At 67.3% G+C, this 14,476-nt stretch overlaps 3 protein-coding genes across 4 annotated transcripts; 1 reads left to right on the top strand and 2 right to left on the bottom strand.

Annotated features, from left to right (window-relative positions):
* Positions 1-993: 993 nt before the first annotated feature.
* Positions 994-3,128, top strand: WNT1 (Wnt family member 1). The gene is made up of 4 exons (XM_086768681.1): positions 994-1,094; positions 1,405-1,658; positions 1,865-2,130; positions 2,369-3,128. Exons 1-4 carry the CDS (start codon positions 994-996, stop codon positions 2,855-2,857), a joined length of 1,110 nt encoding a protein of 369 aa, XP_086624807.1. The 3' UTR covers positions 2,858-3,128.
* A 5,170-nt stretch (positions 3,129-8,298) lies between these two features.
* On the bottom strand, positions 8,299-9,828 carry DDN (dendrin). Its single transcript, XM_086768887.1, has 2 exons — positions 9,451-9,828; positions 8,299-9,341 (listed from the first exon to the last, which is right to left on the bottom strand). The coding sequence occupies exons 1-2, from the start codon at positions 9,618-9,620 to the stop codon at positions 8,300-8,302; spliced, it is 1,212 nt and encodes a 403-aa protein (XP_086625013.1). The 5' UTR covers positions 9,621-9,828; the 3' UTR covers position 8,299.
* Positions 9,829-10,495: 667 nt separating this feature from the next.
* Positions 10,496-13,649, bottom strand: PRKAG1 (protein kinase AMP-activated non-catalytic subunit gamma 1). Of its 2 annotated transcripts, none has more exons than XM_086768855.1 (11): positions 13,514-13,649; positions 13,096-13,199; positions 12,771-12,852; positions 12,635-12,693; positions 12,489-12,534; positions 12,307-12,361; positions 12,087-12,213; positions 11,545-11,710; positions 11,351-11,388; positions 11,123-11,269; positions 10,496-11,037 (listed from the first exon to the last, which is right to left on the bottom strand). In XM_086768855.1, the coding sequence occupies exons 2-11, from the start codon at positions 13,165-13,167 to the stop codon at positions 10,939-10,941; spliced, it is 891 nt and encodes a 296-aa protein (XP_086624981.1). In that variant the 5' UTR covers positions 13,168-13,199; positions 13,514-13,649; the 3' UTR covers positions 10,496-10,938. The 2 variants fall into 2 exon arrangements, with proteins under 2 accessions (XP_086624981.1, XP_086624980.1); XM_086768854.1 differs by having other exon boundaries at positions 13,096-13,161; positions 13,514-13,556.
* Between the last annotated feature and the right edge of the window lie 827 nt (positions 13,650-14,476).

Below are 14,476 nucleotides of genomic sequence, written 5' to 3'. Positions count from 1 at the left end.
GTTGCAGGGTCGGTGGTCGGATCCTAGCCCCAGGATGCGACCGCCCCGTCGGGTCGGGCGTGGACTGGGACGGGCGGATGGGACGGGAGAGGGACCCGGGGGCTTCGGACCGGTACCGGCCACCGGCACAGCCCCGACAGCTCCGCACTGCGGCTGGGGGGGGCTGCACGTCCCTGTCCTCCCCTCCAAACTCGGGAGTCCCGAGACGGCGTCCCCGGGCTGTCCCGGGATTGCAGTCCCCTGTGCGTCCCGGGCTGTCCCGAGTCCCCGCTCCCCATTAACCCCGGGGCTGTCCCGAGAGACCCCGTCGCTCCGCTCCCCTGTCCCGGGATTGGCTTCTCCTTGCACCGGGAGCTGTCCCGAGCTGTCCCGTGCTCGCCGGTACCGGTAGAGCGTGTGCGGGGGCGGCGGGCCGGGCTGGGGGGGTGCTGCAGCCGGTGTGTCTCCTTCACTTCGGGCCCGGGGCCGGGACACAGCCACCCGCCGGGCTAATCCGGGCCGTGACGGACAGGCCCGGCGCCGCTGCTCCGGCCGCCCCGTCAGATCCGCGACGGCCCCACCGCTCCCCATTGTTAGGGGGCGAGGACGCGGGGAGGCCCCGTTCGGCAGGACCGGCCCCCGGGGACCCCTCCGCGCCGCCCCTATAAGAGGGAAGGGGCTGGAAGATGCTCCCGGGTGCTGAGCGCTGCGCACCCTCCTCCAGCTCAGCCGCCTCCCCGGGGAGCCGCCGGGAATCGGGCACCGACGGCCGAGCGGCGGGCACCGGGCACCGGCTGCAGCCCCGTTACCGGTGACGGTGCCGTCCCGCCCGCCCGGCGTTCCCCTGCGTCCCTCCGCGGCCGCCTTCATCGGAGCCGCCCGCCCTCTGCCCGCGCCCCGCGCGTCCGGAAACACGCGTGGATGTAGCGGCCGGGCCGGGGGCTCCGCGGCACCATAAATAGCGGGACGGCCGCTCGCCCGCGCATTCTGCCGGGGCCTCCCGGTGCCTGAGCCATGCGAGCGGCCGCGCTGGGGCTGGCGCTGCGGGCGCTCTGGGCTCTGGCCCTCTCCTCCCTCTCCAACACGCTGGCCGTCAACAACAGCGGGCGGTGGTGGTGAGTGCACCGGTACCGGCACCGGGACATGAGGGGAGCGGGGCTGGCACCGGCACGGCTGCCCCGTGCCCGGGGATGAGGCGTGCAGGTGCGACCTGGGCTTGGGGGTGGGGGAGACACATGGCTGAGACCCCTCCCGGGCTCAGCCCTGACGGCAGGAGCTGGCTGGGGAAGGAGGATGCTCCGGTAGCGGAGAGGAGCTGGATCAGGCTCTTCACGGGGCAGGGGGGTGTGTGAAGTGAGGAGCGGGGTGTCTGGGACCCCCTGCAGCCCCCCATCCTGGTGATGGCCATCCCTGCCTGTGTTGCAGGGGCATCATCAACGTGGCCTCGTCCACCAACCTGCTGACGGACTCCAAGAACGTGCAGCTGGTGCTGGACCCCAGCCTGCAGCTGCTGAGCCGCAAGCAGCGCAAGCTGATCCGCCAGAACCCGGGCATCCTGCACAGCGTCAGCTCCGGCCTCCAGACTGCCATCAAGGAGTGCAAGTGGCAGTTCCGCAACCGTCGCTGGAACTGCCCCACCTCCCAGGGCCCCAACATCTTCGGCAAAATCGTCAACCGGGGTGAGGCTGCGGGGCAGGGGGAGGAGGCACGGAGAGCCTCAGACTCCCTCCGTGGCACCCCGTGAGCCGGGATGCTCAGCAAAGCGTCCTCTGGTTCGCCACGGGGCTCCACCAGCCCCCAGCCCATCGCGGGTGTGGGTTGGGGGTGCCAGTGAGTGTCCTCTCCCCATCCCAACAGCACCCTGAGGTCCCGCTCCCCTCTGCAGGCTGCCGGGAGACGGCATTCATCTTTGCCATCACCAGCGCCGGCGTGACACATTCGGTGGCCCGGTCCTGCTCGGAGGGTTCCATCGAATCCTGCACCTGTGACTACCGGCGCCGTGGCCCCGGGGGGCCTGACTGGCACTGGGGGGGCTGCAGCGACAACATTGATTTCGGGCGCCTCTTTGGGAGGGAATTTGTGGACTCCAGCGAGAAGGGCCGCGACCTGCGCTTCCTCATGAACCTGCACAACAATGAGGCCGGGCGCATGGTGAGGGCTCAGGGGGCCGTAAGTAGCACTGGGGGGGACATGGGCACAGACCCCCACCAGCTTGTCCCTGTGCCTGGCTTGGGAACCATCAGTGCGGTGTTTCCCAGCTGGCTGTGGGTGGGCTGAGCGTGGTGTGATGCTGCAGGGAAGCAGGGTGCAGGAACGCAGTGGTCCCCCGGGGAGGGGGGTCTCAGGCTGCTCATGGCACACCCTGCATCCCCCTCCCCCCACCTTGCAGACAGTCTTCTCGGAAATGCGTCAGGAGTGCAAGTGCCACGGCATGTCGGGCTCCTGTACCGTCCGTACGTGCTGGATGCGGCTGCCCACCTTCCGCGCGGTGGGCGATGTCCTGAAGGATCGCTTCGACGGTGCCTCCCGCGTTATCTACGGCAACAAGGGCAGCAACCGGGCGTCGCGGGTGGAGCTGCACCACCTGGAGCCTGAAAATCCAGCCCACAAACCCCCCTCGCCCCACGACCTTGTCTACTTCGAGAAGTCACCCAATTTCTGCACCTACAGTGGGAAGACAGGGACGGCGGGCACGGCCGGGCGCTTCTGCAACAGCTCCTCGCCGGGGCTGGACGGGTGCGAACTGCTGTGCTGCGGGCGCGGGTACCGCACACGCACCCAACGCATCACAGAACGCTGCAACTGCACCTTCCACTGGTGCTGCCACGTCAGCTGCCTGAACTGCACCAACACGCAGGTGCTGCACGAGTGCCTGTGAGCCCCCACCCTGGGACCACCCTGGCCAGCCCCAGAGGGGGTCTGTGCCACCCCCCATGACGGGTGCCAGCCTGGATTGAAGGCGCCCATGGGTGGGCATGCAACTGTGCACCCCATCCGTGTCTTGTCCCAGGCAGAGTGGCCACTTCAGGGCCAGCAGCCATCCTGGCTGGGCTCAGTGCCACACACCTTCCCAGATGCTCCCTCGGCTGCTCTGGCTCCGCAGGGTCCCCTTCTCGCTGTAAATAAAATATTTATTGTGGACAGTTTGATGCCGCCCTCCATTCACCCCACGCTTCTCTGGCCCCAGGCCCTATTTTTTATAATTAAATATAATAATAATAATTAATAATAATAAATAATAATGCTTTGTTACAGGTTTCACTGATAGCCTTTAGAGAAGAATAAAGGATATATTTTTATCAGTCCTGCCCCAATTTGTTTCTGGGGGGCTGGGGAGGGAGAAGACCCGCTGTGGAGGGGGAGCAATGTCCCCCAAACTGTGGGGCTGGGCAGCTGGCCCCCACCACCCTCATCCATCTGCTCCATCCGTCTGCCCATCCACTCTCCATCCACTCACCTTCCTGTTCCGCGTGTGTCAGCCCCTTCAGCCGTCTGCCCTTCCAGCCTACTCCTTTCCTCTGGCCTCCCCTCCATCATCCTCTCCCTTGCAGACCACCTTCTCTCCCGCTGTGCCTGTGTCCAGCCTAGCCATCCCTGCCGCCGCTGCTATCCCTATGGCCAGTAAGCTCACCACTGTGACCAGGACGCTCATCACCAGAACTGGGACACCCAGCTCCACAACTGGCATGCCCATCTTCATGACTGGGATGCCCATCACCATGGCACCTGGGCTGCGGCATCGTCGGCACTGGAATTCGGGACTGGTGCCGCTGAGGCCGGCCATTGGGAGCGGCCACGGGAGGTACAAGACAGGAGACAGGGAATGAACATCGTCCATCACCGCTCCCGGCCAGGTCTGACAGCTCCCCTCGGCTCTCAGGGAGGAGGGGAGCCGGGGAGGGCACCGAGGTTACTGGGGCTGGGGGCGGCTGGGACCAACCACTGGCCCCACACACAGCCCCACATCCATGCGTGGAGCCTGGCTGCAGCGGGAGAAAGGCCGTGGCAGAGGTGGGGGGTGCAGCTTTGCGCCTGGCAGGTGCCCCACTGGCATGGGCATCAGTTGGGATGGGCATCCACTTGGGACGGGCATCCTACCGGGGTGGGCATCCCCCTGGGACAGGCATCCCCTTAGAAGAGGCATCTCATGGGGCTGGACATCCCCCCAGGATGGGCATCTCCTTGGGACCGGCATCCCACCAGGATGGGCATCCCCTTGGGACAGGCATTCCACTGGGATAGGCATCGTGCTGGAGTAGGCATTCCCTCAGGACGGGCGTCCCACTAGGGTGGGCATCTCTCAAGGATGAGCATTCCCCTGGGATGAGTGTCCCCCCAGGATAAGCATCTCACAGGGGTCCGCGTAGCCCCTGGATACACATCCTTGGGAAGGGTGTCCCTCCAGGACATAACCTGCTGGGAGGGTTATCCCACAGGGGTGAGCATCCCTCCTGGGGGGCAGGCGCAGGACTGGCATGCACCTGCTGCACCATAACTCCATACCTTGGGGACAAGGATGGACAAAGCGGAGGGCTGCAACCCCTGTCCCCATGTCCTGCACAGGGCTACACACGGTGACATCCAGCCTCAGGGAGTGGGCAGGGAGCTGGGCCTGTCTGGGGACCCCCAGTCCCACCAGTGCTCCCCTGCAGCCGGGGTGCCCGCACCCTGGGCTGCCCCACAGCCAGGAACCTCGCGGGGCCCCTAGGGATCCGCAGCATCAAAGGCTGCGGGATGACGCTGCCACTGCCCGAAATATCCCCCGGAGCCAATAGTGGAAAAGTTGATGTTTAGACCCAGAGGACGGGGCGGGGTGGGGGGGGGGGGGTAAACCCTGAGGGCCCCTGCTGTCTGTGCCAAAGTAAAAACACAGCCTGGCGTGGCAAAATAAAATAAAGAAATGCGAGAAAAAAATGACTGGAAAGGAACACAGCCCGAAATAACCCTAAGAGCATCTCTCGCCTGCCGGGAGTTATCTGCCTGCTAAATTCTGTACACACACAGGGCATGAAAATAGCCTGTTTTCCTGCGGTAGCGAGTCAGGAATATAGATAATGACATTCTTATAAGTCACCTCTGTTACTCAGCTTTTCCTGCATGCCGGTGACTGCTAGGTACCTTGGGCAGCCACGACCCCCAGGTGGGCAGGGGCACCCCGGGCTGCAGGGTGCAGACCTCCCCGGCTTGGCCAAATACACCCGGGTGCTGGAAATAGCTGCTGTCGGGGCCGGCGCGGGAACAGGGACAGGGACAGTGGTCCCACCCCGTGCCAGCCTGTCACATCTGGGAAGCCAGGTCACAAGCTGGGGTGAGGGGGGGGGCTGTGCCCAGAGGTGTGGAACAGAGGGACAGGGCCATGCTCAAAGTTACAGGACATAGGGACAGGACAGTGCCCAGAGGTGGGGGACAGAGGGACAGGATGGCACACAGAAGTGCAGGACAGACAGACAGGATCTTTTCTAGAGGTGGAGGACAGAGGGACAGGACAGTGCCCAGAGACGTGGGACAGAGGAACAGGGCTATACACAGAAGTGCAGGACAGAGGGATGGGACAGTGCCCAAAGTTTTAGGACGGATGGCACACAGAAGAGCAGGACAGAGGGACAGGATTGTTTCCAGGGGCACAGGACAGAGGGACAGAGCCATGCCCAGCCGCATGGGCTGGCTGGTGGCACCAGTCCACCATCATCCCCATCCCATCCTGTGCCCCATCAGCCTTCGGCAGCGGCGCAGCCCCCATCCCCGCTCCCCTCGCCTCCGGCTAGCGTGGGCCCATATCCCGCCAGCACCCGGCTTGTCCGGCCGCCCCCTCCCAGCCGTCGCATTCCTCCGGCACGGGGCCAGCTCACCCAGCAACCGTGGCAGGCCTGGCCTCTAATCCCCGGGCATGCCAGCCCCGGGGGGACCGTCGCCGTCACCCACTACCCGTTAGGTGACCAATACTGGAGACGAACAATTAGGGACAAAGCCGGAGCTGCTGGGGGCTAACGCCGGCCTTCACGGGTGCCTTGTGCGGCATTCGGCAAGTTTAATGAATTGTCCATCACTCCTTTCAGCTCCGCTCGCCCGGGCTGGATTAATCTGAGAAGCCGCAGTGGGGAAGGAGCCGCTAAGCCTGTATTTATTACTCTGCCATTGTAACTAATTGAGGTAATTATCTGTGACTCCAACCCCCGCGCAGCAATGCCTTCACCGCATCCCCTTCCCACTGGCTTTTCCACGCAGCCTACGATAGCTGGCACCGCGTGGCCACCGCGCCTGGGACTGAGCGGCTGCTGTGTGGTGGGGATGCGGTTGGCACGGTGGGCACAGGCGGAACGCGGCTGTCCGGGGCCATGGTGTGGCCGGAACCAGCTCCATGGGGACACGGCCAGCGCCGCCGGTACATGAGAGTCGTGGCGTGGCCGATGCCAGCTGCACACACGGGTCGCGGCTCCCTGGGGACGCTGCTGGGACTGGCACATGTGTGACCGTGGCTCTCTGGGGACCCAGCTGGCACGCGAGTGACCACAGCTCTCCGGGGGGCACCGCCAGCACCAGCGACACACGTGGGTCGCGGCTCCCTGGGGACAGAGGCACCCGCGTGGCCGTGGCCGTGCCCGTCCCCAGGTCCTGGCGGGGTCCCCCCCGCGCCGGGCTCCCTCCCCCCCCGCGGTGTCCCCGCGCCCGCCGGTCACCAGCGCCCAGCGACACCTGGCGGCCGCGGGCGGGAACCGTCCGGGACCCCCCCCCACCCCGCACCGGTCCCCGCGGCCGCTCTCCCCCGCCCCACCTCGCGGGGACCCCGGGCTACGGCTGGTTTGGGGGGGCGGCGGCCGGAGGCGGGGGGCCCCGGGGGGCAGCGGTGCTGGCGCCAGCGCAGCTCGAATTAGAAGGCGACTTTTCCCGGCGAGGGGCGGGAGGGGTTTGGGCAGGAGCTGAGCCCATGGAAAGGGCCGCGCCGCCTTCCCCCGCGTCTGGGACACCCCAGGCCACGTCGGGCAGCGTGCCCGGCTGTGCCGAGCCGTGTCGAGCCATGCCAAACTGTGCCGAGCTGTGCAAAGCAGTGCCAAGGTGTGCCGAGCCATGCCAAGCCACACCGAGCTGATACAGGCTGTGCTGAGCTGTGCCGGGCCATGCCCAGCTGTTCTGGGCTATTCCGGGCTTTGCTGGGCTGTGCCGAGCCGTATCAGGCTGTGTTGTGCCGTGTCGAGCTGTGCCTGGCTGTGTCGAACTGCACCGGGCTGTGCCAAGCTGTGCCGGGCTGTGTCAGGTTGCACCAAGCCGTGCCGAGCCGTGTTGGGTCACGCCAAGACATGCCAGGCAGCACTGGGCTGTGCCAAGCAGTGCCAAACTGCGCTGAGATGTGCTGTGCCATGCCACGCTGTGCCAGATCGTAATGTACCATGCCAAGCAGTGCCGAGCCGTGCCAAGCACTGGGACAGCTGGGGCAGGACTGCAGCCATATCGTGGTGGGCTGAGGTCACCGGCACGGCTCGAGTCAGGCCCAGGCATGAGACCCCAGTGCCGTACCAGGCACCCGAGGCCACGTGCCAGGCCAGGGGACACTTGGGGTGACGTGGCCCTGAGGCTGCCCCATCAGCTGCTCCCCCCAGAGTGTCAGAGGCCCCGGATGCCTGGGTCCCCCTCTGTGCCAGCTGCCCCACGCCGTGACCTCCCAGCTGGTGTCACCAGGATAATGACAGGGTCGTGCAGGGGGGCGGAGGAGGAGCTGGTTTTAAATAACGTGCAAATTGGACACGTTATTTGTGCGGTTTCCTCTGGCCGTGGGGATCCTCACCCCCCTCCCCCCCCCCGCAGCGTGACTAAGAGGCGGCGGCTGTCAGGGAGGGGACGTTCCCCCCCTGGTGACTCACCCCCGGGGTCCCCCCCGGTCCGTGATGCGGGGTTAGTGGCCGCGAGCCAGCCCTGCTGTGCTCACCTACTCATTACGGGGGACCCGGGGCGGGGGCAGGCTGGCCATTGCCTCCCACCCGCGTGGTGACGGCGGCAGTGCCGGTTGGGACGCCCAGGACCTCCGAGTGACCCCGGGGGTGCACCTGGGTCCTGGCTGGGGAGGTGGGGGGCAGAGCCAGGAACGCAGAGGGGCGCAGGGAGGCCACTGGGCCGCACGGGGGGCTGGGGGCGCGCTGCACTGCACATACACGGGAGGTGGAGGCTGCACACCGGGATCCTGCAGCCTTTATTGGGGTCAGCCCGTGGGAACCGCAGCCCGGAGCTCCACCCCCCCAGGGCCGCACCCTGCCAAGCCCCACCCCACCCGGACCACACCCCTCCAAACCCTGCCCCGGGGGCACCACACCCGCACAGGCGCCACCCCTCAGGCCCAGGGAGGGCTTGCGGTGCCCGGGGGGGCTCCAGTACTCTCCAGGCTGCTGCTGCTGCTGCTGTAGGCACGGGCGTCACGGCAGAGCCATCGGCAGGACCCCTCCGCGCCCCCCTCCGCCTCTGAGTCGGAGTCAGGCGCCGTGTGCCGCCGGATGCGGGACACGGCCTCGCGCAGGGCCTGGGCGTACAGCGTCGGCCGCCGCGGCGGGAGACGGCCCCGGGGACCCCGGCAGCCAGCTGGGCTCCGCCAGGGACTGCAGGGGCTGTCGGGGGGTTCCCGAGGGGGCAAGGGTGCTGTCGGAGGGGTAGCAGCTCTGGGGGGCGCAGGGGAGCTGCCCAGGGGAGCAGTGGGCCCTGGGGACCCCCTGGCATAGCGGACCTGCTGCAGCTGGGGAGGGGGGATGTACTGGGCCCGGACCACCACGCGGGTGGCGTCAATGAGGACGTGTCCCCCCATCCCTCGCCGTCCTCTGCTGCACCCCAGGACCCGCTCCTGCCCGGCGGCCGCCCGGGGCAGCGTCTGGCTGTGCCGGGGGGTGCTGGGCCCCCCCGGGGACGACTGCATCCCACGGGACCGCCGGTGCCTGGCCTCAGTGGCCACCCGGGGCAACGTGTGGCTCCAGCTCACCGGCACAGCCCCGCGACCCCGGGGTGCCGGCACAGGGCTGTGCGGTGCGCGGGGGGGCCGGAGCTGCAGGGTGCGGTGGGGAGCGTCGTAGGCAGGGGGCGAGATGTAGGGGGGTGGCCCCCCATGGCGGACATGGGCCGCCTGCACCCGCTGCATGTGGGCCTCGTAGCTGGGGGGGCCCAGCCTGCCCCCCAGCAGCAGGGGACGGGGGGCACACGGTGGGTGCAAGCCCCAAGGTCTGCTGCCCCCCGTCCCTTCAGGCTGCCCCGGGGGGCAGCGAGTGGGGGGCACCCGGGGCCGGGCCTCGCGCCCTGGTGGTGGGGGGGTGGCAAAGTCCTGCAGGCGACGGGGGGGAGCGAGGGGCCAAGGGGGGGCCAGCTCGGCCACGAAGCGCTTCTCCAGGTACCTGCAAGACAGAGAGGAGGGGGCGTGAGGGATGCGAGGGTTGAGGGGGGCTGCCCGCGCAGGGGCAGGGGTGTGGGTCGGATCCCCCCACCTCGCCCGTCCCCACTCACGTGTACTCCCCGGCGATGCGGCGGTAGGTCCAGGGGGGCACGGGCCGGCACCCCGCAGCCATGCCAGCAGCCGGGCTGCAACACGCCACCGTGTCGATCTCCACCAGCAGCAGCTTGGTCCGCTCGCAGATCCGCAGGCGCCCCGTGCCCCGCTCCGCGCCACCCAGCATGGCCCTGCCAGGTCCCCACCACGGGGGTCCCCAGCACCACGCTCTCACCGGAGCCTCGCGCCCACACGTATACAGCCACCGCCGCACGTGCACCCTTGGGGTCCCCCGCGCCCTGCCCGGCGGCACCGCCAGGCACGGTGACCTCCCAGGGCAGCCCCGGCAGCCGGGGACCCCGCTGGCCGCCCCGGGGGTGCCACCCCCCCCGGGATCCCTTCCCCCCCTGCGACAAAGCGAGGCGATGCTGGGTTTGGCACCAAGCACTGCAGCCCACGCGGGCTCCGAGCGGAGCTTAGCAACCCTCCGGCGGCGGCATGGCAACAGCACCGGCACCAGCCCCCCCAGTACAGCATCGGGCCCCCCAGACCTCCCCCCAGTCCCCCGGGCGCCCGCCCCGGCCCTCACCTCACACTGCTGCGCTGGAGTCTGTGCCAGACCCTGGCGCTGGCGGGAGCTAGTGGTGGCGGGGGCCACGTCTCAGCCTCCCCCCCGACCGGGAATGTGCCATGCTCAGCACGGCTGGGCCTCGCGCCTCCCACGAGCCACACCAGCCCCAAACCCAGGCGTCCCGGCTGCCCGAGACCCCCACCGGCACCCCACAGGGACCCCAGCATCCCGGCCCCCCGCCCAGCCCCTGCTCCAACACCCCCCCCTCACCACCATCCCCAGTGGGAGAGTCCCCTTGTCCCACCAGGTCCCCATCCCTGTCCCACCCCCAACCCCGGCATTTTAGAAAAGTCACAGGCGGAACAAACAGGGATTTAGGGTCTGGGTGAGCTCAGCAGATTCCCCCTCTCACAGAGGCGGGGCCGAACCTTCTCTCTGGGCACCCCCTCCCTCGGCAGCGGTCCCCCCGCGCGCCCCGTGGCGAGGCCAGGTTTGTGCCAGGTCTGTGTTTATTTGCGGTTTCTCTCCGCACACGAAGCGGTGGCAGACGCAGGTGCGGCCCAGCTGGGGTCAAGGGGCAGCCCCGGGCTGGACGGAGCTGAGTCAGGGCAATTAAAACCAAATTTGGTGAAACTCCACATGGGGGGCCTGGGGTGAGGGGATGGCCCTGGCCCAGGGGTGACCGAACCCGGCCCTGTGCCCCGGGGGGGTCAGGGGCTGCCCCCAGCACCCTGCCAGCCCAGCCGCTGCAGCCTCGGAGCACAGGGTGACACAGGGAAGGGCTGGGGCGCTGTAGGGCTGCCCCACGGCTGGAGATCATTGCTGGGTGTTGCTGGTGAGTGGGGTCTGCACCCCCACCGACCCGAGGGGGCACGGCGTGGCAGGAGAGGAGGGCGGGAGCACCCAGAGGGGCTGAATCTTCCCCCTCACCACCTCAGGGCCCCTGTGGGAGGACCAGGGCTTGCAGGATGTCTGAGAGAGAGACGATGCCCTTGACCACGTCGCTCTCATCCACCACCACCAGCCGGTGAACCTAGTGAGGCGGACAGGGAGGGGCTGAAGCCAGCGCGGGGACCCCAGCGCCCCCAGCCCGTCACCGGCGCCCCGGGGACAGTTACCTCAGCCTCTACCAGGCGGTTGATGATGGTTTCCAGCGTCTCATGCTTGTAACACTTGAGAACGCCCTCGAAGTAGTGGGAGCGGTGCTGCAGCGCCCGCGTCACGGTCACGTCCAGGTTGTTGTAAGTCTTCTCAGCTGCCAGGTTCTGGGGGAAGGGAGAGGCGTTGGGGACACAGCCAGCCCCCACGGGACCCCCACCGCCGTGCAGTGCCCCTGGAGTACTCACAATAACATCGAATTTGGAGTAGATATCCACCACTCGCCCTAGGAAGGGAGGGAAAGGGCTGTGAGAGGCACCCGTGCTGCTGCTGGGCTTCCATACGACCGGTCTTCGGCACATCGGAGGGGACGCGGACCCTGAGCTGGTGGCTTGAGGACAGCTGAGGGACAGCCGCGCCCCGCATCGCACCCTGTCCTTACCCGAATCATCGACAACCGGCAGGGCGGACACGCGGTGCTGCACGAAGATGCCCAGCGCCACGTAGATGGGGGTGCTGGTCCGCACCACGGCGATGTTGCTGTACGTGCCGATGTGCAGCTCCTCCAGCGTCTTGGCCATGAACTCGGGCTTTGGGACCTCTGCTATCTGCAGGGGACGGGGAGGGGGACAGTGCTGACGCTGGCTTGGCCTGCTGTGCCCCAGGCCCCAGAGTGCTGCTGGCTCCAGCCACCCCTGGCTCGTGGGGGGCCTAGGCCACGGTCCTAGGAGTGAAAGCAGAGAGTGCTGGGTGTGGAGTGGGGTTTGGGGGACCCCCAGGCAGAGGCAGCGCAGGCGCGGGCAGTGGAGATGGGCTGTGGGGTGCACGCAGTGTCCTGGGGACCCCTCAGCACCCACAATACGCTGTGGGGCACCGAAGCTGCGCCGCCCCAGCACCCCAAAGCCAGTGGTACCTGGGACAGCCTGAGCCGAGCTTGTCTCAGGGCGGCCCCCACCGCCGCCGCAGGGCAGGGATGAGACTCACAAAGAGTTTGAGGAACTTGAGGATGCGTTTGTGGGTGAGGATGTAGAGCGTGTTTCCCGATTCGGGGTCAATGACAGGCAAACGGTGGATCTTGTTCCGGATCAGGGAGGAGACAGCATCAAAGAGGCTGCAGGGCAGAAGGGAGAGGGGAAACGGGGGCTCGTCTGGACCCCAGCCTCGCACCCAACGCCACGGCCCGTTCCCCGCAGCACGGGGGTACCTGGCATTGGGGGAGATGCAGACCAGCGGCTTGAAGGAGTCTTGTAGGTAAACCTCTGCGGGGAGAAGAGACGCTCAGAAGTCTGGCAGCACTGCAGGCACACAGGGTGCAGAGCTGTGGGGATCCGGGTGCCCCAGGGAGGTCTTGGAGAGTCGGAGGCAGCCGGCAGCAACCTCCCTCACCTCTCCACGTCTCTATTTTGTGCTCCTCCAGCTCATAGATCTGCACCTGGGCACGAGGAGAGAAACCAGGATCAACCGCGGCCATGCACGGGGCAGGCCCCAGGTCCTCGCGGGGACGAGCTCTGCGCAGGCACCCCGGTCCTCACCATGGGTGACTTGTAGTAGCGGTGCAGGATGTTGATGAAGTCAGTGATGGTCAGCATGCCTGGGGGGACAGCCAGGGTGAGCGGGATCCCGCCAGCCCTCCACCGCCCCCCGAGACCCCCCATCCCACTCACTCACCCACAAAGCTTTGCTTCTTACTGTCCCACAGCGGGGCAGCCCGCACGCCGTTGGTCACCAGCGCAAAGAAAGCCTTCTTCACCTGCGGCCGGGGACACGGGGGACGTCACGGGAGCGATGGGGCACCCCACAGGGGAGAGGGACCCCCCAGCAGCCCACGTTCCTCCACCCTGGTTTGACAAATCTTTATGGTGTTGGGGGAACAGCCCTGAGACCGTCCTCCAGTCTCAAACCCACCTCCTGGTCCCAGTTAAGGCCCCAGGCTCCAGCCCGCTCCCCGTCCCGTGGCCCCCAGCCCCAAACCTGCCCCCCGGCCACAGTTCACCTGCAGGGAAGTGTCAAAGACGACCAGTTTGGAGCTGGTGGGGATCAGATCATAGCAGCGGTGGGACTTCATGAAGGCAGTGTAGGTGCCGCGGTGGGGCTCCCCTGGGTACGGACGGCGTGAGGTGGCTGCCAGCAGTGAGGGGACAACCACAGACCTCGGGGCACCCCAAATTCTGGGACATACTAAACCCCTAGACATCCACCTCCGGGCCGCAGGGCACCCCAAACCCTGGGACACCCTAAATCCCCAGACCTCCCACTACGGGGCCCTGGGCCCCCCCAAACCCCTACCTCGGGGCTCTGGGGCACCCCAAGCCCCAGCACAGGGACCCCCCAAAGGCCACCGCAGGAGCCCTGGACGCTCGAGCCTCCGGGGCACCTCCCGGGCCCGCCCGCCCCGACGCTCCCGGTATCACCTTCCAGCCCCAGGGGGCTCAGCTCCACCGGGCTCTCCGCGGCCGGGCCGGGGCCGGGGTCCTGCAGAAAAACAGGGGTCAGCTCGGGCCGGGCCGCAGCCCCCGGCCCCGCGTCACTGCCAGTCGCGGGTCTCCCCCCGACCCCGCTGTCACCCCGCACCTCCATGGTCCCCGCTCCGTCCTGCCGCCGCCCCACTTCCGCCCGGCGCCTTGGCAGCACTTCCGCCAGCACCTCCCACGTGTCCGGAAGCGCGGAGCCCGCGTGGCCTGTGACCGCGGGGCGACCTTTCCCCTCCCGCCAGGTTACGGCGAGGGGGGTCCCCCGGGGCGGGGGGGGGGTCCCCCGGGGCAGGGGGGCGCCGGATCAGGGACCCCAACCTGGGGGCACGGAGACCTCCCCCCGGAGAGCGGGGCGAGGGGGACCCCAGTGCCGAGCTAGGACCCCGCCGTCTCGGGTGGAACCCGCTGGGCCCGGACCCCCCCGCGCCCCCCTCCCCAGCCCCCGCGCAGGGAGGGAGGCAGCGGCCGTGGCTTCTCACGCGCTTTATTTTAAAATAACATCCAGTGGTTTCGATATCGGTAAAAACGGGATTTCTACGCGCCCCGGCTATGTACAGCGCCCAAAGTTAAATTTCTCGTATATTTTCTGTTAAAACTTTCTCATCCCCCACCCCCACTCTCATTTTTTTGTCTTTTTTTTCTTTTCTTTTTTTTTCCCTCTTTTTTTTTTGTTTTGGTTGGTTGTTTTAAACATTTTTACCTTAAAACCTTTTTGCAGCTTTTGACGAGTTGCGGAAGCAGCTTTAAAGAATCGCCCTGGCCCCCCCCGCACCATCCCCACCACGCTGGGGTGGAGGGGGGGCACCGACCCCCTTGGCCCTCCCCCTCCTCAAGGGGGCCAGATTCCCCCCACGCCATGCGTTTGTGCGTTAAGGGGTCCCGGCTCCCCCCGAACAGCCTGTG

Source organism: Chlamydotis macqueenii, chromosome 29 (genome assembly GCF_036417535.1).
Source record: "Chlamydotis macqueenii isolate bChlMac1 chromosome 29, bChlMac1.mat, whole genome shotgun sequence".
Taxonomy (NCBI): Eukaryota; Metazoa; Chordata; class Aves; order Otidiformes; family Otididae; genus Chlamydotis; species Chlamydotis macqueenii.
The sequence above is the reverse complement of the archived record's forward strand: the minus strand, read 5'-3'. Positions and strand labels throughout refer to the sequence as shown.

Bases quoted from the DNA above. Each gene is read 5' to 3' on its own strand.
- WNT1 (XM_086768681.1), top strand. From the start codon at position 994: ATGCGAGCGGCCGCGCTGGGGCTGGCGCTGCGGGCGCTCTGGGCTCTG. The intron at 1,095-1,404 runs GTGAGTGCACCG...CCTGTGTTGCAG, and splicing joins AACAACAGCGGGCGGTGGTG to GGGCATCATCAACGTGGCCT. The intron at 1,659-1,864 runs GTGAGGCTGCGG...TCCCCTCTGCAG, and splicing joins CGGCAAAATCGTCAACCGGG to GCTGCCGGGAGACGGCATTC.
- PRKAG1 (XM_086768855.1), bottom strand. From the start codon at position 13,167: ATGAAGTCCCACCGCTGCTATGATCTGATCCCCACCAGCTCCAAACTG. The intron at 11,389-11,544 runs GTAAGGACAGGG...CTCCCTTCCTAG, and splicing joins GCCGGTTGTCGATGATTCGG to GGCGAGTGGTGGATATCTAC. The intron at 11,038-11,122 runs GTAACTGTCCCC...CCGCCTCACTAG, and splicing joins ACCGCCTGGTAGAGGCTGAG to GTTCACCGGCTGGTGGTGGT.
- DDN (XM_086768887.1), bottom strand. From the start codon at position 9,620: ATGCTGGGTGGCGCGGAGCGGGGCACGGGGCGCCTGCGGATCTGCGAG. The intron at 9,342-9,450 runs GTGAGTGGGGAC...TCTGTCTTGCAG, and splicing joins CGCATCGCCGGGGAGTACAC to GTACCTGGAGAAGCGCTTCG.